Raw genomic sequence first — 22928 nt, 5'->3', positions numbered from 1 at the left:
TCGGCTAACACATTTTCAGTAGTTATCACTTATCTCTACTTCAGGCCGGGAATCTAGACGGCATGTAACAAATTATACCATGATCGACTTTAGAGATAAATTTCATAAATTTCAGAACCGTCAGACGGATCGTCTTAAAGACGAAATTAAAGTATATGAGGCCTTGCAGTGCCCTAAAAATTTCTGTCCAAGATGGACACTCTTAGATTTTGGAAATGTCGTAGTGATACATTGCCCCTTCTTTCAAAATTAGCATGCGCTATATTTTCGGTTCCTGCATCCGCTGCTGATGTGGAAAGAACATGGTCAGCAGCAGGGCTGACTGTAAACAAGAGGAGATCAAAGATCTCATCAGACAATTTAAAAGCCATTATGCTCATTAATCGTAACAGAGATCTTTTGTTAAGTTTTATAAGTAAATTAGAGATTGACTCTGACCAGTGAGAATTTCCTAACTTAGGGGTCGTTCACATATTACGTAATCAATATTTTAGCAGTTTTTACCCCCCTCCCCCCTTCTGTAATCAACCGTAATCAAGTCCCAACCCCCCCCCTCCTGACAGCAATATTACGTAATCATGGCCTGACCCCCCCTCCCCCCCTTGACTTTTTTCCTAGAAAGCACTTTTCTCTACGTTTCATGCTACCCTGATCATGCTATCATGATGAGCCGAAATCATTGTTATGATATCCGGCCAAGCACCTTCTAAACTACTTACTATTATAGCCGGATATTCGATCAATTTCTAAATTTTATCACTATCAGAGTGAAATTGAGTGGAATTTGAATTAAAATATCAAATTGTTATTATTCTAGAGGGTAAAAAAGAAAATGTTGATTACGTAATCAACGACCAACCCCCCCCCCCCCCCCCCCCCCCGTAATCAACCGTAAGCATTTGGAAACCCCCCCCCCCTCCCCCCTCGGCTGATTACGTAATATGTGAACGACCCCTTATTATTGACTAACTTATTATTATTGAAGTTATGAAATTGTATCACTTGTTACCTTCCATTTCAAGTTTTGCCCTTAAAATCGACATAAAGTATAAAGAAACATAAAGTATAAGCCAATCAATTTTAATACAAAATAGTAATATTAGCAAAATAAAAATTTTTGGTACAATATCTGATATTAGGATCTGGTAATCCCATTCCCAGTTTTAGCCGGCTTAGCCGGCTAGCCAGCCGATTTTTTCTCTTAGCCAGCCGATTGCCGTCGGCTAGCCGGCTCACGGCTCTAGTAAATAGTACGGTGAGTATAATGGTGGCTAATTGTCTATGATTTGAAAAAGCGAGAAACTAAAATACTGAAGCGCTAAACATAAAAAACTAAAGCTTTTGGCTGCCAATCACCGTATTCCGTAAACAAAGTCCATTTTCGGGGGAAAAATACTGAACAGTTAAGATGATGATTGATGAACGCTATTTCTAATGGTCTTATAACCGCCGACAATAAGGTAATAATGGCGTATAAAATATAGGCTAGACTGAAAATAACAGAGTCTGGTGAACCATAGCTTTACGTTGTCTGGTATGCATGGTATTTCAAATTTCATAGTCAATTAGTCAATTAGTCAATTAGTCAATTAGTCAATTAGTCAATTAGTCAATTAGTCAATTAGTCAATTAGTCAATTAGTCATGATACTCTGTTGACACAACCAAACTGTTCATTCACTTCAAGACTAAGATTACGGGTAATACTGGTCTGACACGCCCCGCTCTGTTACTACATGTGATGGACTAAGTGATGTATCCTCCTTTCATACTGGAGCGCCACGGGTTATAAATTATCAACTGTCTTCTTTAAATAAGTGACGAAGTTTCATGCAACCTGGTAAACTGGACAACCGGGCAAACGTGTAGTCAAATACAGTAGTTAGGGGTCGTTCACATATTACGTAATCAGCCGAGGGGGGAGGGGGTTCTAAATGATAACGCTAGTGTAATTTTGACACAATAGCTTTTCATACTATGTGTAAAGCTGATTACGGAGGTGGGAGGGGGTTAAAAATTTGCCAAAAAGTGATTACGTAATATGTGAGCGACCCCTAATTATACAATAGTTTAAAAAAGTAAACTCAACTCAAACTATTACCTGTAAAGTAAAACTATCTTTCTCGTCCAGTATTTCCTCTTCCCCACACCTCCACTCCATTTAATTCATCTCCTAAACAATTTGACAATAAAATGTCTGATGCTGTTTCCGTTGATAGGGGGCCGTCGAATTGTGGTTAAAATGTGGTGTTCATTTTATTATCATTTTCTTACCACATATTATAATAATTAGCGCATACATCCAGGTCTGTTATAGCATGGTTTCGTGCCTTAATTGTATTTTATCTTCATATATGGCATATTATTGGCATATGCAAACGAAAAATAAATACTCAGTTTCGACCGCATTCCGACGGTCCCATTTCATTAGGACCGGTATAGTATGGCATACCTGTATAGCACATGCAGTAAAATTCAATAAATTATTAACTACAAAACTAAAATTTAAAGAACTAAACTTATATATATTAAAGAATATAGAAACCTGATCAGACACAATCAGTAATTATATTTTCAACTTGAATTTTCACAAAAACGCATTTTCAGCGTCAGCTGATTTAACCTAATTATTATTAAGAAACTTAGCTGATGTTGATCAAAGTACAATTTGTTAGTTGAAGCTCAAATTTTGATTATCTCAGATATTATACATTTATAATTATACAATTAAGGCACCGCGGTGGGAATGTTAATTTCAAATAGTATTATATATTGTTAGTCAGCCACAACTGTCAGTAAAACAACGCCTTGACTTCAAATGTTTTCAAATTATTTGTTATATAGTAGTGTTGAAAGTATTAAACCTTTCATATTTATATATATAATATATATATATGTTTTTTATAGCAATGGGTTCGTGTAACAACTATAACAAACTAAACAATTCAAATTGTCATTGAGTCTATTATATATAATACTAGAAACCCGCCGCTAGTCGAAAGCTTTGTTCGAGGAAATTTTAAACATCAGTTATGTTTTAATTTCTCTTCATCATATAGCCCCAAAACGATACTTTTTACCGCATCAAAAATTTCAATCACAACCAAAGTTATAAATATATATAGGTATATAGCGTCATGAGGGTAAATGTGAGCTAGTTGTGAAATTCTGACGTAGCATACAGCATAACACCGCGCGTTGAAATCCGCTGTAGTCGAAAATTTTATTAAAGGACACTATAAGGGAGCGAATTTATCGTTCGAATTTATCGGTCATCGCTAGTCAATGGTCAAACAATCCAACAAATATGCTTTAGTTCCCGAACCCTGCTTCACTGAAAATATATGAATTACACATTTGAATCATTTCGGTAAATGTCAGGTCCCTCTCTGTTCAAATTGAAGTTTTTACGTATGAAAGTTTTTACGTATGAAAGTTAATGTTAAAGTGGATAGATACAGATACAACAAATTTTAGATGATATTTATAAAGCAAGAATGGTAATGTAACGACGTTTAAAGTTAAATATATGTAGGTTCTTACGATGAGTCACGGTGTCTGAACTTTTTCATATCTTTAACTCTCACAGCAAATCGATTGTGCAGAGATCTCCGTTTAGCAGGTCTAGATCCAAGAAAGGGCATTGAAAAACAACAACAGATGAGTAAAATATGTTAATCGTTGGAAGATATTTCAATCGAGAATGACAGTCAATTGAATTATTGCCAGGCATTTAAAATGGCACGTGATGTTTAACTGCGCAAAGTTATTTGCGTAATTAGGAAACATCAATATTTTTGTTGATTGTGTGTGCGCGGCGTAATGTCAGCATTGTGTGTAGCTCTAGCGAAGAAACCCGCTAGTCGAAAGCTTTGTTCGAGGAAATTTTAAAAATCAGTTATGTTTTAATTTCTCTTCATCATATAGCTCTGTTATACTGTAGACATAATGGAATTTATCTAACAATGGCGACAGCGTTGTTAGTATTCGGATTCCCAAAACGATACTTTTTACCGCATCAAAAAATACCAATCACAAACAAAGTTATAAGAAGTCATAGCGTGAGCGTAAATGTGAGCTAGTTTTGAAATTATGACGTAGCATACAGCATAACAACGCGCGTAGTTAAGATGTTTTTGCTCGCGCACGTGCATTTTAACGTTGCTACGCAACAGCGCAGTAAACCTTTGCTAAAATAACGACATTATTCTAACGGTTATTTTACCTCACTTCCGACGTTAATTATAAAAAATCTAAAGCCTAAATCAAAATTCTAAGAATGCTATAGCCTATTCCTATCCTTTTTCTACAACCCTGCTAAAAATGGCGAGGTTTCAACTCCATTTGCGAGCTGGGTTTGGCATCACCAGAGGGTCATTTTGAGGTCGATTTTCGGTGTTTTTTCTTCTATGTCCCCGTTGCCGGGGAAATTTCGTCAAGTTTAAAATATAATATAGATTATTATACATAATATTATTATTACTTATATCAATTTCTAAAATTGTGTGTTGTGGGTAAATATACTATTTTCATTGAATTATCATGGCATGGTTATATAAATTATATGGTCATACATCCGGATCCCAATGGCACCATAGTACAGTAGAGGCTCTTACGGGCAAAAATACGTGTTTCCTGCAATGAGTTTGGAGACCTAACCAATATTAATTGAACACAATAGTATGATGTGTAAGGATGTAAGGACAAATTTAGGCAAACACGATACGACTATTTTTGAGTTGATTTAATACAGCTGCAAAAAATTATTCCAAATTTAAGCAAAAAATAGCGCTTCTTGACCACCTATTCGGATTCTACCCAAGGAAATCCTGAAATAATAGCTTAATTTTAATGCCATCATGTGCAGCTGTGTTTCAGCTATCTTCGTGCAAATTTTGCTGATATGCCAACGAAATTAACTTGCTCAAAAGTTCAAAAAGCATTGTTTTATTGGCCTATTTTTGGAAATTTTTTGCGATTTTACCCGGGGAAACTCAGTCTTATCATTTCAAAACCACTTTTAATCGATTTACGGTTAAAAATAGGTCTAGAAAGGTGGAGTCCCTAGCGTATCGGTGGCACTGTCGCTCGGTGGCACTGTCGCGGCACTGTCGCAGCACTGTCGCGGCACTGTCGCGGCACTCTCGTGGCACTCTCGTGGCACTCTCGTGGCACTATTAAGTTGATATTTCTATTCATTATAATATTTAAAAGTATATTATTATGACTAATATACTTAACATTTATAAAAGGTTGTGGTTGCCACATGTTGATGTAGCATGGAGGATCACTGTTAATCTATACAATAAAACAGCAGAGCATGACCAATGACAAAACAGATGATTCAAGAATGGCCGAGTGGCCTTCGGGTGTATTGAAACGTGGAATTATAGACAAAGAACAGCATTATGATGCATTATTACCGGTGTAGTATCTAACGCTAAAGAATCTAACGATTCAACCGTTTAATTTTCGTTTTATAAATATGCAAAGGCAGTGTTAAGTTGGTTTTTGGTGAATGGTGGCAAAATATAATACACATAATACACATAATACACATAATATATATAATACACATAATATATATAATACACATAATACACATAATACACATAATACACATAATACACATAATATATATAATACACATAATACACATAATACACATAATACACATAATACACATAATACACATAATGTACATGAACAGTAATTATAATCTCCATCTTGCAACTACTGCTAATATTAATACAAAGAGGTATCAGAAATATCTTCAACTCTATTGTGTGGTAATTACGACCCCAACCTTAGCACAAAGTCCCAACTTTAACCGTGTAAAGTGCAGTGGTATATTCATTATCAACGATACCTCATAAAAAATACAGTTACAGTCCGCGCAATACCTTGCGTAGCAATCAATATCTGAAATGATTTCCTCTCTTAACGCGCACGTATCAAACAAGTTGAAGTAACATTTACGCTTCATATATTATGACGCAGTGAAACTAACGGACTACGATGTATGGGACTTGCCACCCCATGACCCCATGGCAACATTAAAATATATACTGACTCAGTTACATCGTTTCCTGTTAATATAAAATTGGCCGTTACAAATCGAACTGGGATCTGGCAATACTACACCTTAGATCAATAAAAGCTGCAGGGACGTAAAACATGCTATGATATTTGCATTCTGTTGGTCAAATTATTTAAAACCTAATGTAGTTCATTTATGCTTTTTAAACGATTAATCTAAGATAGTGTCAATTCGCGGATAATGGTGTTGCGTCTAATAACACTACGCCTTTAAGGACTCACGACTTTTTAATTAATCCAGCTGATGTGACATGTCTGCTTTTCTCGGTGAACAATGTTTTCACAATACCTGGAATGTGAACCGTCTCATACCATTCCGATAGTTAAAATCTATTATCATTTAATATTTTGGAAAGGCAGTGCCAGTAATATAATTATAAAACATTACAATTCATATCAGTGGTGGAAAACTACACCAATTAAAATATTTAGTCTACAAGTACAAACCAACATCTCGAAGTCTTAAAACTTCCTCGCAATTGGAGTTTTTTAAAGTATTCCATTTTAGAGTGAGTCTGCTGATGAGTAGTACAATAAAACTAAACTTAGTTATGGTTACTGGTCCTATTTGCCGTGAACCTTTGATTGTAGGTTTATAACCTACCTAGACGCGCACCCAGTTGGACTTGTCGACGGTCGTTGGAACAAATATTTTACGAGTATCACCCGTTAAACTTTTGACAACATTCGACTGTGCAAATTCTATCCTCTTTCTATAATACTTTATACAAAAAGCTGTCCCTTACTGGGCGGCGCTCAGCCCACAGCCTGTCATTCCGCCTAATCTCTATTCGGATGATTATGAACATAAATATAATAGCCGGGGGTCCCCAGGTATTGGTAAAGCTGTCCCCAGCAATTCGGAGTAAGAGACGATTGTAAGCACACAGGGGCCATCTACTTTAACTTAGGGCGTCCGGCAAATAGGGAGGGGGGTGGTTTTGGAATTTCGGACAAATCCAGACAGGGGGAGGGTGGTTTCTGAAAATCCGGACGTCCGGAAATGTTGGCAGAATTAACAAAAAAGTCCTATTTATTTCAACTCTTTGAATAGAATTTTATTTCAACTTTTTGATTAGATTATCAATGAATTTGAGTTGGTTTTATTTGTACTATTAAAATAGCTAAAAATCCGGACGTCCGGCGAAGGGGGTGGTTTTGAAAATTCGGACACACCCGGACAGGGGGTGGTCTGAAAATCTGCAATTTTGGCGGACGTCCTAAGTAGATGGCCCCACAGTGACAGATACCATGCCAGAGTCAAAGATAAGGTGACTGACGGAAAGGAACAGGGAAAGTAGAAAGTATAAAGTAGAAAGACAAAAGATTTACAACTTTGTAAGAGACGCTTTAATTTGAGAAGGCCTCCAAGAAAGACGTTTAACTCTAAGGAACATGTCAGAAAAAATGCGATTAAGTGATTTTTTACAAATTAAAGTCTGGACCGGTTTGGGAGAATTATAATAAAGTGGGTGTGAAATATGCGTTCTGGGAAACCGCACTATATTACGACATTAATTTTGTACAACTTGAGGTACCAAATTTATCAAAATCAGACAAACTAATTTCTGTCAACAATTGGCGCATATTGCATAGACTAAATTCCTAAACCTCATAAGTGTTATTCTGGTACATGTTCAGTTAAACGAGTGTGGATTACAGTTGCTAAACCACTATTATAGCAAGCAGTGCCTCAGATTGTGCAACAACTATGTCCATGGCAAGATCTGCAGAAGAATTGAACGTTTTACTAGCCCCCAACTATTTTGGATCTTCTACATCCAAAAGTATTATTCCTTGAAATCGTCGAATTAGATTTCCCGGTACTCTGGCGCACCCACTTTAAAAGCAATTCAATATAGCTAGCCCAGTAAGATGTTGTAGCGCGATGCACTACTGGGTCGCGCCGCGCATCAAATAATTCTTTTCGCAACCAGTAGATCGGCGAGATGCACCACTTAACTGTGCACCACTTAACTGTGCACCACTTAACTGTGCCTCACCGAGCTGCGAAGGATTGACATCGTGAATCAAAGTAAAATGGATAAGATAGCCCAATTATAATAATAATGTCAATGATATGCGTTCGCGTTATCGGCTTGGTCCCAATTTGATTACATTTACAATGGATTACATGTAAACGTTCACTTACGCTCAGCAGCAGTTTTATATTAGCATCCTCCGAAAAGCTGCAGGGCGTGCCGGATCAATATGATATGAATAGGCAGTAAGTGGCCCAACGTTGTTTGTTGGCGCCCCTCCCCTCTTAAAGTAGAAACGTAAAATTAGACAAATTAGGTGATTTAAAAAAAAGGATACGCCGGTAAAATCTCTAAAAAAGTGTCTTTCTAGGGCTTTTTCTTGCAGCCGAACAAAACGATTTTACACAAACCCTAATCCCATGTGACGATTAGATTTGGACCGTTCTGTGTACATTTGTAAATGCTAATGTTGATTCTTATGGTAAGTATTTAAAGTTAAAGTGCACAAATCTGTACTTTAAATCTTTATTATACTATGTACTATCTTCACAATTACTTTAAAACCAAAACTGATTCGAATCCTAAAGCATAAACAGCTGAAATATCGTTTAACAAGCCTGTCACGTGCGCGCGTCTGACAAAATGCAATGGCCATGGTTATTTTATCATAACTCGTCAAGAAATGATTTTCATGCTAAGTAATAGGTCTTATTCGAAATCAGCATAAAAAGTACATTAGTACATAGTATGACTTCCTTTCACAATCCCACAGCTTAATAAGCTGCGCTTATTCATATACCAAAAACGTATTTACTGGGCGGCGCTCAGCCTGTCATTCCGCCAAATCTTTATGAACATAATAGCCTGGGGTCTCCAGGTAAAAACGTATAAGCATATCCACAGAACGGTTCAAATCTAATCGCCACCCTAATAGCGCTAATCCGGCCCGAAGCTATCCATAACCCTAAATAATATAACCCGAGCTCTATAAGTATAAACAACCAAATTCGTGTCTAACTAATTGTAACTAGCAATAGCCTGTCACGTACCACGTACGTGACCAAAACAGTTTAACTCTCCAGGGAAGCATTTTACCCTACGTCCAATAACAAAAAATACACCGAACTAGATCACCTTCATAGCCTCAGAGTTAACGGGTGATACTCGTAAAATATTTGTTTTAAATATTCATGATTCAACTTCAAGACCGTCGACGTCAGACGTGACGAGTCCAGATCCAACTTGGCGCGCGTCTTTGTAGGTTATAATTTAATTATAAGTGAGCTAACCAATTTTGTTAAAATTGGATCAAGGGAAAGTTACTCAATACGCATTTGTTTCAAGAATTCTGTGCTGGCCGAAATTAGCGCTAAAAAACCATCCTACAGTCGCGGCGCGGCACACTGTATGATGGCACACTACCTATACACTACCTATATACTATTATAAACCTACAACATAGTCTGGAAATCTACCACATACATGTTTTGTCTGGCTTGTAGGTTTATAACTTACCAGGACGCGCGCCGAGTTGGACTCGTCGACTAATATTATATATGGAACAAATATTTTACGAGTATCACCCGTTAATGTTTGGCCTAAATCTTAAATGGATAGATTATCAGAATATTACCGATAATGCAATTGTACATTGATTCTAAATAAAAAATTTAAAGACAGAAGTTATATCGAATTGAAAACGAATTCACTACTGTGAAAATCAGCGACTGAGATATTTCTGGCGATTTTCTACATGTTTGGTGGTGAATTGGCCTCAGTATCCAAACTTCAACCGCTCCCACTAAATCGCTCGCCCAAATTAAAAAAAATTCTTGTGAAGAGGCCCTGAGGTTGTTTAAGGTTATTTGAAACAAATGCTTTACGAGTATCACCCGTTAACAGACTATGCAGTATCAACCGTTGACAGACTATAAATGCAGTATTTAAGTCAATCATGACGCGACGCATGTTATGCACGTACGTACGTACCGACGTACGTTATATACGAGCGCGCGCAGTTACAGTGCATGGAATAATATGGACTTTAATCATAGTTGAACTCCAAAAACTAGCAATAGACGTGGGAATTTCCTTATTTACTTTGGCTCAATGAATCTTTTTCAATCATGCATGCGAATAAAGAAGTCTGGATTTTTCGAAGCAGACTCTGTCAATACAAAGAAGTAAAACAGCTATCTTACAATTGGCAAATATCAAGACTAGAAAATTCCCCATTTTGACAACACGAAATAAATAGAACAATTTATGTAGAGGTTAACTGTCATCGTAACTATTCCAATGTAAAATAGCTCAACTGAGGACCGAGGAAACTAAATAAATCAAACATGGACAGAAATATATTACTTCTAACAATTACATAGAAGCGCCAATCTGGCTTTAAGTTACGGTGAATTTAAATAATAAGTTTTTATATCTTTAGAGTTTCCATCTATTTAACTGTAGCTGACAGTGCAGCAATTGACCCCGTTTCACTTCAAGTGACTTCAAGTGACTTCAATACATTTACTCAAAGAGAAGGACGCATTCTTGAACTGTTGCTCAACAGACTTCAGCTTTGTAGGTGAAACGCATTTGTTTCGAGACCTGTATCAACCATGTTGCATCAGCCACGCAACATATTCAAATATTTCTACGTGTTTAAACTTTAAACAAATAACCTCTCCAGCAGGAAGTAATGGTGTCTAATCATGAAATTGATGTTAGAAAATACCATTCTCTTAAGACGCACTGTCTAATGTGCTACATAACTGTTCTTCATTATTGCAAAACAACGCAATTCCAATTAACTGGGTGTCTTACAAAGGTAATACTGGAGACATATAACATTATTAAATGATCCAAAATATGAGAGCTCCAAAATATAAAGCTCAGATTCCCAATCATAATCTAATTTATCTAGACCCAATTTTAAGATTCCAGCTTAAATATTGCATATATAATACTTTATCACCATTGCAACAACTTCTATCTCAAACATTAAGGTTGATTAATTAATCATCTAATTAGTTACCGTCACTAGTTAATAAACTAATTAGGCCACATTATCTACTTTCCCAGCTTTTCTTTAATCCACGCCTCTATCCTCCCCTTAAGCTCAGTTTCAGGAATGAGCATGTCAGCAGTAAGATGCTGTCTGTTAAAGGGATCTGTAGAGCTGTTGAGGAGATGTCTCTCTATTATAGGCTTGTCCATGATAACGCCGCTAGGAAGCAAGACTGGTTCTCTCATCATGGTGCTCATCAGCGGATCTCTGAACTCATCTGGCGCGTCCTCAAAGTCCAGGTCCATGGCTTGTTTCTCCTCCCATTTCTCTTTCACTTTGTCAGCAAATTCAGAAAATGCTGCTATTTCATATGATGATTTGATGGCAGCATTGGTAAGTCGAGTAATGGCTAGCGTGAATAGGTCTGGTTTGTAGGAACGCTCGTCACCTGCTACTGCGTTCAAGAACACGGGACTATCCAAGTTAATATAGATATCTGTGATTTGCTGCACAAGCTCCTTGGGTTGGAACCCATATTTCTGAGGATCCTGCACTTTGAGATCAGCGCACTTAGGTCCACACAGCTGCTGTAAGTTGTAGTTCAACATGGCAGCCACACGGTCTATAAGAGCAGCACGCAGGAATGGTCCCTGGATACTCTGCGTGAGATAGTGAAACATTTGCACTGTTTCGTTAGCCAACGTCAGGTAACTCTTACATTGTCGCTCATCCTGCTTCAACTGGTTCAGCTTCTGTGTTTTACTTTCCTCGGGGAGACCCTCCCATTTACCCGTATCTGACATGAGCTTCTGTGTATCACGGATAGACCGCAACGAGTCTATACTTTCATCCAGCAGGAATGTAGTATCATTCAACAACATGTTGATAAACCTGGTGTACTTTGTGTTCTCTAAACATTGCATTAAAGTTAGCCTGTGAGTGGTGTTAGAAGCGAACCACAAGGTTTTAGTGATGATAGAAATGTGGTATCGTATGGAGAACTTGTCATAGAACTCACTGGAAGTGCCTGTACTCTCCACCTCTGTGTAAAAGTCGAGCAGGGCGGGTAACAGGAACTGCTCCGAACTAGAGGGAGTTATTATCTTCTCGAAGAGGGGGGTACTAGTACCTTGTACATCAGGACTGTGCATGTAGATCACCTCTATCAGTTTACTCACTAGATAAGGGTTCCTAAAGAAGTGGGGGTGACACACACACACCTGTATAAGTTGGCACACTGGTGCTATGTTCACGTTACCCAGCAGGTTGATACGGAAGCGAGACGACTGTATCAACACGTCTGCTATATCGTCCAGAATGAACTCAGGTAGGGTGTCAAGAAGTTTGTTGTTGGGGAGTTTCTCAGTACCACAGTTGGCCCACAGTCGATCAGGGTCAATAACTGATAGGACCCACAGGCACACTTTGCCGTAAAACTCAGCGAACTTTTGCAGCAGTTCTGTCTCAAAAGTCGTTATTTGTGCTATTTTCTCAGCCTTCTTCCAGCTTTCTAACTTGGCCTCTCCTATTTTAAGCTGAAGTTCAGCCCGACTGCCGGCTGCAGGACGACCATTTCTGGTAGTATCTTTGATCATGTTAGTGAGATCCTTAATACGCTGTACACGAGTAACTTGTTTCCTGAGCGCAGGAAGGAGAGATAAGTGTACCGAATATATTGCCATTAAGAAGCATTCAGTGCTAAAATTAGGCTGTCTTACTCCAATGAGGGTTTTTGAAAACTCGTCAGCCTCCTCAGATGTAGCGTTAACGCGGGTAACTTCACTAAAATCTAGCCTGCAGTTTGGACTTTGGAAATAGTTTTTATCCACCTTTTCCACCACCACCTTAGCAGACAAGTCGAGGATAACAGACAAAAAATTCAGCATAAACCCATCTCTGGACAGAACGTCCTCTTTAGCCTGAATGCCACTTTTTTTAGCATTCATGTTCAATACACGGGCAAAATAGCAGAGGACCTTATCACGATTATCTTTAGGAAGTAGCAAGTTGTAAACAATCTTAAACATAATGTCACGTGTTTCCCTGACGATGGGAGGTAGGTCGTGTTTTAACTGTTCCACCTCTAAATCCTTGTTCTTCTCTATCTTTGTATTCTCCTCAAAATACCCAGACAGCCCCAACAAAGGTCCCAGAAATGAATAATTTTCCAACTGTCTGCCGTTTTTTATAAGTTCTGGACACCACACCTCCAACCCCGAAATGAGGGAAACAATTGGTCTACATGCGGTTATTTTGATAGCAGTCAAACATTCGAGTGCATAGTAAACATCGCAAACATTAGCGTCAAGAATGTTGTTGTTCTTGGCTCTGCCCATGTGATCGAACAACAGTGTGTTAAATATATGATTAAAGGTGCCAGTATTCTGGGTAGCGCGAATTAACTGCTCTGCAAAACGCTCCCGTTCAGGGATTGGTAGAGGGAAACTTTGGTGGTTTCTGATAAACAGACAGGAAAGTGGCGAGGATTGGATTAGACCCGTTTCTAAATCACATCCCAACTTTCCGGTCATCACGAGGCCTAAGTTCCTGAAATTAAATTAATTATAATCAACAGGTTATTTGCTAAGTTCCTGAAATTAAGTTAATTATAATCAACAGGTTATTTGCTAAGTTCCTGAAATTAAGTTAATTATAATCAACAGGTTATTTGCTAAGTTCCTGAAATTAAGTTAATAATAATCAACAGGTTATTTGGTGGCATGAAATGTTTTGGCAGGACATACATTATTAACAAATTCATAAGTAATATATAAGCTACAAATCAAAATTAGATTTAATACCTTTAAATAACTTTAAATCCTAGTTTTCTGACCTCATAACAGTTGCAGTAAAGGAGTTGCAGAACTCTTTCCATTGGTCTCCAGATCCAAGATACAGGTTACCACTTATCCGCTCCCACACATCTACAAGGTACACCACTGCTATCCTGGGAGAGTTCAACTAATTAGTAATTAGTTGAGTAATTAGTAATTACTTAATTATCTAATCAGCTAATTGAGCTACAGTGATCACATTAACTACCTTACACTGAAGGTACAGTCTTCTATATGCCCTTCCTCAGAATTGATAATCAGCTTATTCAAAACTCAATACTTAATTAACATACAAATTACTTAACAAGACCCGACCTGCTGCTGTTTTTAGTAACTATCTTGCGTCTGAGCTCCATGTTCTGAGCTATAGAGCTGGAGGTGTCACGTGGTAGGACCTTCTTCTCCTCCATGTAGATCTGTGTTATGATACACACCAGCTCCTCCTCTGCATATTGCAACATGTCACGTGCACTCAGTAACGGCTGTAGCTTGTCATGATCATAAGGGATCTCTAGTACGTTGTTTATAAACGTTTCCATCTGCTGTTTTGAGTCCCCCATCACTAGTTACCTCCTTCTCTTTAGCGGCCACACACTTTAGCACTGATACCTCTTATTTCATTTCATGTCATTTTCTGGTGTGGTATTATCCGAGTGAAGAACATGGGTGAAATATTATAGGAGTACACATTAATATTGTCCCAGAAACAAGACGGGGACTGGGTAGGTTACACAATATTTATTTAACATTTGATTCCCTTATATTAACCAATGGAGAGTTAGTGTCATATAATGAATATTTTTTAGTCATGTTTATAAGATTGATTATTTAATATTCCTTTACAGTAAAACAACAAATAGATCTGTTTCAGACCAACTAGGTATTATATGATAACACACATAGCTCAATAAACACGAAAAGTTACAAAAAGTATTAGAAATTCGCCACGAAAAATAACTAACATTACTAAATTTACACTTTTACACATACTAACAATGTAATTAACTTCGAAATAATATACTTATTGTAACACCCACTCGTTCAATTTAGTTCACATTTAATCTAAAGTTTAATAAATCGTTAAATCATTTAAGCTTTTATAATATTATCAAGTACTAATGATTTGTTATTTAACAGTTTTAAATTTATATTTATGAACCCGTGCCACTATAATAGTCAATACTAATGGATATGGTAACAATTCTCAAACCCCAGCTAGCGTAAGTCTTGATTAATATGCACAGTAGATCTAGATACTGGTGGAGAGGTGAATCTTATTTTAAACTATTCAAATTCCTTCATTTACCAATTAAAACTCTGAATTGCTGTCACGTGTCAAAACAAATATGATTCACCTCTTCACCTGTAACAAACCAATAAAGCAATAATACTAATAAGTAAAAAACCTAAGCCATCATAAGTAGGTACTTAAAATAGTATGAAGGGGGCCAAGGTTACAGGTAACTTTAGACTTTTAGAGTCTAGAGATGGACAATGGACTTAGATGTACAAAAATATTTAATAAGTTACACATTAACTGAATTAGGGAAATTTACATATCCCCAAATTACAGCCTGGGCCCTGATAAAAACTTATTATAATAACTATTGACTTATTAATTAAGGTATTTTGATGAATAGAATAAACGGTTAATAGGCGTAAAATTGCCTTAAAAGAACAGTCACAACATAAAAGTAAGAAACTTAAAACATAAATTTACAATAAACAACTTATAAAACACAGTATTAAATTTAACACCCCTAAACAGTAAACATGTACATATAAATGCTAAACAAATCCATTAAATCTCTTATTGTTCGGATTGGAACTTTCTAAAATGTTATAAGGTTTTTTATGAACGTCCCTCTCGTGGCGCGATATAACAAAGCTCCGAGCAGAAACATAAGGACAAAATGAGCATTTGAAGGGTTTTTCTCCGGTGTGTTTCCTCCTGTGTTGAACCAGGTTACATTTAAGTCTAGCTGCGTAGGAACAATGCTCACATTTAAAAGGCCTCTCATTACTATGTGTTTTCTGATGCCCAATAAAATGTGATTTATGTGCTGTAGCGTACGAGCACTCAGAACATTTAAAGGGTTTTTCACCGGAGTGGATTCTTTGGTGTGCGATGAGGTGGCTTTGGTGGGAGCAAACGTAGGGACACTCAGAGCATTTGAGGAGATTATCAGCTCGGGCCATGCTGTGTACTTTCTTATAGTGTGCAGAGACATTAGACTTGCGAGCTGACGTATAGGAACAGTCAGAACATTTGTGAGGTTTCTCACCTGTGTGAGTCAATTGGTGAGCTTCAAAACGAGATTTAATGGCTGATGCATATGAACACTGAGGACATTGGTAACGCTTGTCACCTCTGTGAGAGTATTGGTGAGCTGTTAGTTGAGTTCTATCAGTGGTAAAGTACAGGCAGTCAGGACAATTGAACGTCTTATCACCAGTGGCATGAATTTTCTGGTGATTTACAAGATGGCATTTCCTGGTAGAAGCATAAGGGCAATCCGAACATTTGAATGGCTTTTCGCCGGAATGAATTCTTTGGTGAGCAATGAGATTTGATTTACGGATTGAAGCATAATGACAATCCGGACATTTGAATGGCTTTTCGCCAGAATGAGTTTTCAGGTGCCTTACAAAATGTGATTTGTTCGTTGAAGCATAAGAGCATTCCTGACAAACCCAGGTTTTATCAGTTGAAAGGAATCTATGCCCTGTAGATTCTTCTACCTCAATATCAGCCTGGTTCATGTCTTCTTCATTAGGAGTCTCTATTCTGAGCACATATTCTTCCTTGCTGCTGTGATCAGGATTAGGAAGATGAAGATGACTGATAACTTGGAATATCTCGTCTTCTGTGCTAATCATCGTCATATGTCTTCCTTTCCTAAGATTTTTATATGTTGAATAATTTTAATGAGCGGGGGTATCCACTATGGTGTAAAATGGTGTAAAATGGTGAATGATTTTTATGGTGAATCGGGTTTCCAAATTGTAAAATTTCACCATTTGTCGCCATTTTTACAATTTTTTCTACAAATATATTTGCCTTCTAGTTTTAGTTTTGACATGGTGTTTAGGTGTTATCACTCCAAAAAAAATTGTTGGGTAATTAGAAACGATTAACTCAGATTTTGAGGATATAATATAAAGAAACAATTAAACATGTGTTTCATAAAATTTAAAGTAAGTCTAGGTTTTACAATTCGGAAACTCGATTCACCAAAACTACAAATCACCATTTTTCATCAAAACTAGTGAACACTGAACATGGTGAGAAAGGTACATTGAAAATGGTAACTTTAAGTGAAAATGATGCAGTGAGAAATATATATTTCTCTGATTGTGATAGGGTTCTGAGAGATAAAGAGAAATGGAGAGAAAAGGCTAATGAATCTGGCAATGAGTCTGATCTTGAAAAGTTCCGTCAGTACCGCAAAGATTTTAAACGCATAATGAACGAAAAGATGAGACTCAGTGTCGAAGATGATTCTGATTCTGCCCTTATTTCCAAAAAGTTTTGGACACACGTGAAATCAAAGTCTAAGTCGACTAGGATACCTGAAACGGTCCGATACGGTGATCGTTTTAGGAACACACCAGTTGAACAGGCTAGCTTATTCAATGAATACTTCTATCAACAATTCTCCTCAAGTAGCTCATATGACATTGACATCGACATGAGCTCCAGTAACAATTTTATGGATTTGAGATTTCACGTGTTGGATGTTTTGTTAATTTTGAAAGGGGTTAAACCGGGTAAAGCCGCAGGTCCAGATGGTATCCATGGCACTGTGTTAAAAAATTGTGCGAGCACTCTTGCAAAGCCTCTAACCATTATTTTCAACAGCTCTTTTGTGACTGGATGTGTGCCGGAGGAATGGAAGCTTGCTTCTGTTGTTCCGGTACACAAGAAGGGTGAAAAAGGATCTGTTGAAAATTACAGACCCATCTCACTGACATGCTTAGTTATGAAAGTTTTTGAACGTTGTATTTCGAAAGAGTTGCTCGCAGCTTGTGAAGGGTTAATCGACTGTAGACAACAAGGTTTTGTGAATGGGAAGTCTTGCACTACCCAGATGGTCCCATTCACAGACAACCTTGCACTGGCCCTGAACAATAAGTCAAGATCCGACATTGTTTATTTTGATTTTGCTAAGGCATTTGACAGTGTATCACATGACTTAATCCTTCGCAAGCTAAAAAATTTATATGGTATTGATGGTCTGATGCTTAGATTTTTAAAGTCGTATTTACAAGACAGACGACAGCAGGTTGTTGTAGGCGGAGCTGTCTCAAGCATGCTTCCCGTGCAATCAGGAGTGCCCCAGGGATCTATTCTGGGACCACTTCTGTTTGTTCTATTCATCAACGACATGTTCTCGTGTGTTTCGGAGGATACAAATGTAGCATTGTATGCAGATGACACCAAAATTTGGAGGGTCATCGAATGCTTTGAAGACCACTATATTCTCCAAGGAGATATAGACAGGTTGTTTGCCTGGTCAATCGATAACAAAATGACTTTTCACCCTTCTAAGTGTAAGGTGTTATCTGTAACTCTGCAAAGAAATGTATTAGACAATCTTCCTTTTAATATTTATTGGTATAATCTTAATGAAGTCATAATTGATTATGTGGCATCCCATACAGATCTTGGTGTAATAATGAACAACAGGTTTCTGTGGGGTGCACATTGTGATCAATTGATATCTAAAGCAAGCTCGAAGCTTGGGCTCTTAAAGAGAACCTGTCATTTTACCATGGATAAACGCCAAAAGAGGGCTTTCTACCTTACCATTGTAAGATCAATCTTTGAACATTGCTCAGTTATATGGTGTCCTCAGCGATCGACACACATGTCGAAGTTTGAGGCAATCCAGAAAAGAGCGATCAAATGGATCAATGGACAACAGTTTGATCATTATAGTGATATTGTATTCTATGAGAAGCAGAAGGAGCTTTAAATTCTACCCATTAGATCTAAGTTCATCCATAATTCAATTACGCTCTTCTATAAAATAGTAAATGATTTGGTAAGTATATCTCTACCTGAATATATTACTGTTGTTGAAGCTGAAACAATGAGGTACACAAGGAGCACGGCATCAGTCATTGAAGGACTTGACACCAGCACATATACCTGCTCTATTGTACCAAACTGCGATAGTTTCAGAAACAGCTTCTTTTATAGAACAATGCTTCTGTGGAATGCACTGCCAGCCTATGTTAGACAGACTGAGAAAATTTCTATTTTCAAAACAAAGCTAACTGAATTTCTCTGGTCTTCTGACGTATGCTGGCCTGATTAGACAGCCCATCATGGAATATTATTATATATATATTTTACTTTATGAATGTCATACTCTCTATAATTTGCCCCTCGCACCTGCAGTAGAACGCGCCGTTTTTACTCTTATGAAACAACCCGAAACAATGGCGCGTCACGCAGTACGTGAGTGGCTAGATTATAGATTGTTCTATTATAATATTATTTAATTATGTTATTTTGTTGTTTTGTCGTGTATGTTTGTGGAGTAGTAGCAAAAAGGTATCGTATACATTTAAATTTGTTCTCTTGATTATTTATTAATGATTTTATGTAGGGTCGGCACCAATGTAATTATGGTCTTGCCACCGTGTTTTGGTTCAGCCGAAATAAATTTTACCTTGATGTTTTTACATATTGTTTCTCACTCCAGCTGAGTCTGGTAGTGTTGAGTATCATGAATATTTTTCTAGCTCTCTTTTTCCATGTTTTTGCTTCACAGGAGATATTGTGGTCTTTTTATTGAATATAACTGTAATACATTGATGTAAAGTTTATTTGAATTTTGAAATAAAATAAAAAAAATATTGATACTGGTAACTTTTGGTGAACATGGCGAGTTATGAGCTACATAAAAATTGGTTACTTTTAGTGAACATAGTGAGTAAGAAACATCAAATCTTCAAAGTATTTCAATGCAATCAATTTTAAAATATAATATCACTACCAGAAAATGTAGAGTTTAGGACTAAAGCTTAAAAGATGTCAAAATAGAGTGGTTCTTATGTCTGACATTTTTATCGGTGACATGTTTCAGCCTTATTAGAAGAACAGTGATAAAACAATACATTCAATAAAAGAAAAATCATTAATGATAGCGATACTGCTTGAGAAGGTAATGGTATGCAACATATTGTATTTTTATTATCTTCATCGTTTTTCACTAATTTGAATCATAATGTATTATCTAAAAACATGCACATTATTTCCGGTTTGACTCTTCCCATTTCATAATTTACCCATTGATCCTTATTCAAAGTTTACCAGATAATAAAAGTGAAATCGAAGTATGTTACTAATGGCGCTTGGTGTAGGTTGCAAAGTTGACAAGAGCAGTTATGTGATGGTTGTCGAAGATATGAGATGGTCTCTTCTTCGTGCTCACATATCGGATATGCACTGATGCTAGATTTGCAGATGGTACGAAGGTGTTTGTTTAATAACCCACAGTGTCCGGTGATGAGGTGCAATGTAGTTCTGTATTTCTGACTAAGTAGTATGAATTCTCAAATGTCTAGTAAGATTACTTGCTCGTCTTGTAGCATATGAACACTCAGAACACTTGAAGGGTTTCTCTCCAGAGTGAGTTCTCATATGTACAGAAAGATTATTTGCGTGTCTTGCAGCAAATGAACACTCAGAACATTTGAAGGCTTTCTCACCTGAGTGAATTCTCATATGTACAGAAAGATTATTTGCTTGTTTTGTAGCAAATAAACACTCAGAACACTTGAAGGGTTTCTCGCCTGAGTGAATTCTCATATGCTTTGTAAGATGACCTGCTATTCTTGCAGCAAATGAACACTCAGAACACTTGAAGGGTTTCTCACCTGAGTGAATTCTCATATGTTCAGTAAGATGACCTGCTCGTCTTGCAGCAAATGAACACTCAGAACATTTGAAGGGTTTCTCACCTGTGTGAATTCTCATATGTACAGAGAGATAATTTGCGTGTCTTGTAGCAAATGAACACTCTGAACATTTGAAGAGTTTCTCACCTGAGTGACTTCTCAAATGTCTAGAAAGATTACTTGCTTGGTTTGCAGCATATGGACACTCAGAACATTTGAAGGGTTTCTCACCTGAGTGAATTCTCATATGATTTCTAAGATCGCCTGCTCGTCTTGTAGCATATGAACACTCAGAACACTTGAAGGGTCTCACAGGCGGACTCTCACTAGGAGACAGAACTAATGTCCTCTGAGGATCTGTTCTAGTCAAGTTATCTGAAGTATCAAAGTAGTCAGGAATTTCTGGGCTGTTATGATCATGGTGCTGCTTTACATGTTCTATTAACTGAGTGTCTGAGTAAACATGTTCAGCACAAACTGGACAGATAAAAACAGATGGTTTATCTGATTCAGATGTAAGTTCTTGTTTTATTGTACAATTTGATATTGTTTTATGTTCTTTGATGTGCTCAACAAAGTAGTCTTCTGAAAAGTAATGTGCTCCACATATTGGGCAGAGGAAACCGTTTGACCTTTCTGGGTTCTCCACTTGTTCTGATTTGATCTCTTGTTTACAGTCTTTAGACATTCTGAGGTATTGAAATATAAGAGATATATAAAGTACATTTATTTTAAATTCGATCGTGAAGGAATTTGGCATTGATAACGTGCCTTATCCAATGAAAATCACAAATATTTGCCCAGTTAAACCAAAAGATAAACTTAGTTTATCATTAAATGAACAACACTGATTTTTCATTGATTGAGGAACACCAATCGGAGTACTTGACACTAAAGCTTCAAAGCATTTCATTGCAATCAATCTTAAAATATAATATCACTACCAGAAAATGTAGACTTTAGGGCTAAAAGATATCAAAATAGAGTAGAGTTCTTATGTCTGACATTTTTATCGGTGACATGTTCCAGTCTTACTAGAAGAGCAGAGATAAAACAATACATTCAATAAAAGAAAAATCATTAATGATAGCGATAGTGCTTGAGAAGGTAATGACATGCAACATATATCTGTATTATTTTCATCGTTTTTCACTAATTTGAATCATAATGTATTATCTAAAAACATGCACACTATTTGCGGTTTGAATATTCCCATTTCATAATTTACCCATTGATCCTTATTCAAAGTTTACCAGATAATAAAAGTGGAATCGAAGTATGTTACTAATGACGCTTGGTGTAGGTTGCAAAGTTGACAAGAGTAGTTATGTGATGGTTGTCGAAGATATGGTTGACAGGGAGATAATAATCCTGACAAATATTTCCCTCTAAGTTGAGCAATAGATGGGAACGAGAAAACTGTCTTAGAAAATATGAGACGGTCTCTTCTTCGTGGTCACATATCGGATATGCACTGGTGCTAGATTTGCAGATGGTACGAAGGTGTTTGTTTAATAACTCACAGTGTCTGGTGATAAGGTGCAATGTAGTTCTGTATTTCTGACTAAGTAGTATGAATTCTCAAATGTCTAGTAAGATTACTTGCTCGTCTTGTAGCATATGAACACTCAGAACACTTGAAGGGTTTCTCTCCAGAGTGAGTTCTCATATGCTTCGTAAGATCGCCTGCTAATCTTGTAGCATATGAACACTCAGAACACTTGAAGGGTTTCTCACCTGAGTGAATTCTCAAATGTCTAGAAAGATGACCTGCTCGTCTTGCAGCATATGAACACTCAGAACACTTGAAGGCTTTCTCACCTAAGTGAATTCTCATATGTACAGAAAGATTACTTGCGTGTCTTGCAGTAAATGAACATTCAGAACACTTAAAGGGTTTCTCACCTGAGTGACTTCTCATATGCTTCGTAAGATCTCCTGCTCGTCTTGTAGCATATGAACACTCAGAACACTTGAAGGGTTTCTCTCCAGAGTGACTTCTCAAATGTCTAGAAAGATTACTTGCTTGGTTTGCAGCATATGGACACTCAGAACATTTGAAGGGTTTCTCACCCGAGTGAATTCTCATATGATTTCT

The 22928-nt window shown here is 37.1% G+C and overlaps 2 protein-coding genes across 2 annotated transcripts in view; both read right to left on the bottom strand.

The window, feature by feature from the left end:
- Positions 1–9755: 9755 nt before the first annotated feature.
- The window catches only part of LOC134824383 (ubiquitin conjugation factor E4 B-like), an 80113-nt gene continuing 66940 nt past the window's right edge, over positions 9756–22928 (bottom strand). The window contains exons 2-4 of the mRNA XM_063836282.1: positions 14234–14552; positions 13918–14031; positions 9756–13631 (exon numbers count right to left, since the gene is read on the bottom strand). Of these exons, the coding sequence (XP_063692352.1) occupies positions 11147–13631; positions 13918–14031; positions 14234–14478 (2844 nt within the window). The 5' untranslated portion in view covers positions 14479–14552 and the 3' untranslated portion in view covers positions 9756–11146. The remainder of the gene's footprint in view (positions 13632–13917; positions 14032–14233; positions 14553–22928) is intronic.
- On the bottom strand, positions 20469–22919 carry LOC134823952 (zinc finger protein 429-like). Its single transcript, XM_063835549.1, has 3 exons — positions 22736–22919; positions 22433–22651; positions 20469–21094 (listed from the first exon to the last, which is right to left on the bottom strand). Exons 1-3 carry the CDS (start codon positions 22917–22919, stop codon positions 20469–20471), a joined length of 1029 nt encoding a protein of 342 aa, XP_063691619.1.

Source organism: Bolinopsis microptera, chromosome 12 (assembly GCF_026151205.1).
Source record: "Bolinopsis microptera isolate Bmic1 chromosome 12, MBARI_Bmic_1.0, whole genome shotgun sequence".
Classification (NCBI taxonomy): domain Eukaryota; kingdom Metazoa; phylum Ctenophora; class Tentaculata; order Lobata; family Bolinopsidae; genus Bolinopsis; species Bolinopsis microptera.
Note: the sequence above shows the minus strand (reverse complement) of the source record. Positions and strands in the feature narration are given on the sequence as shown.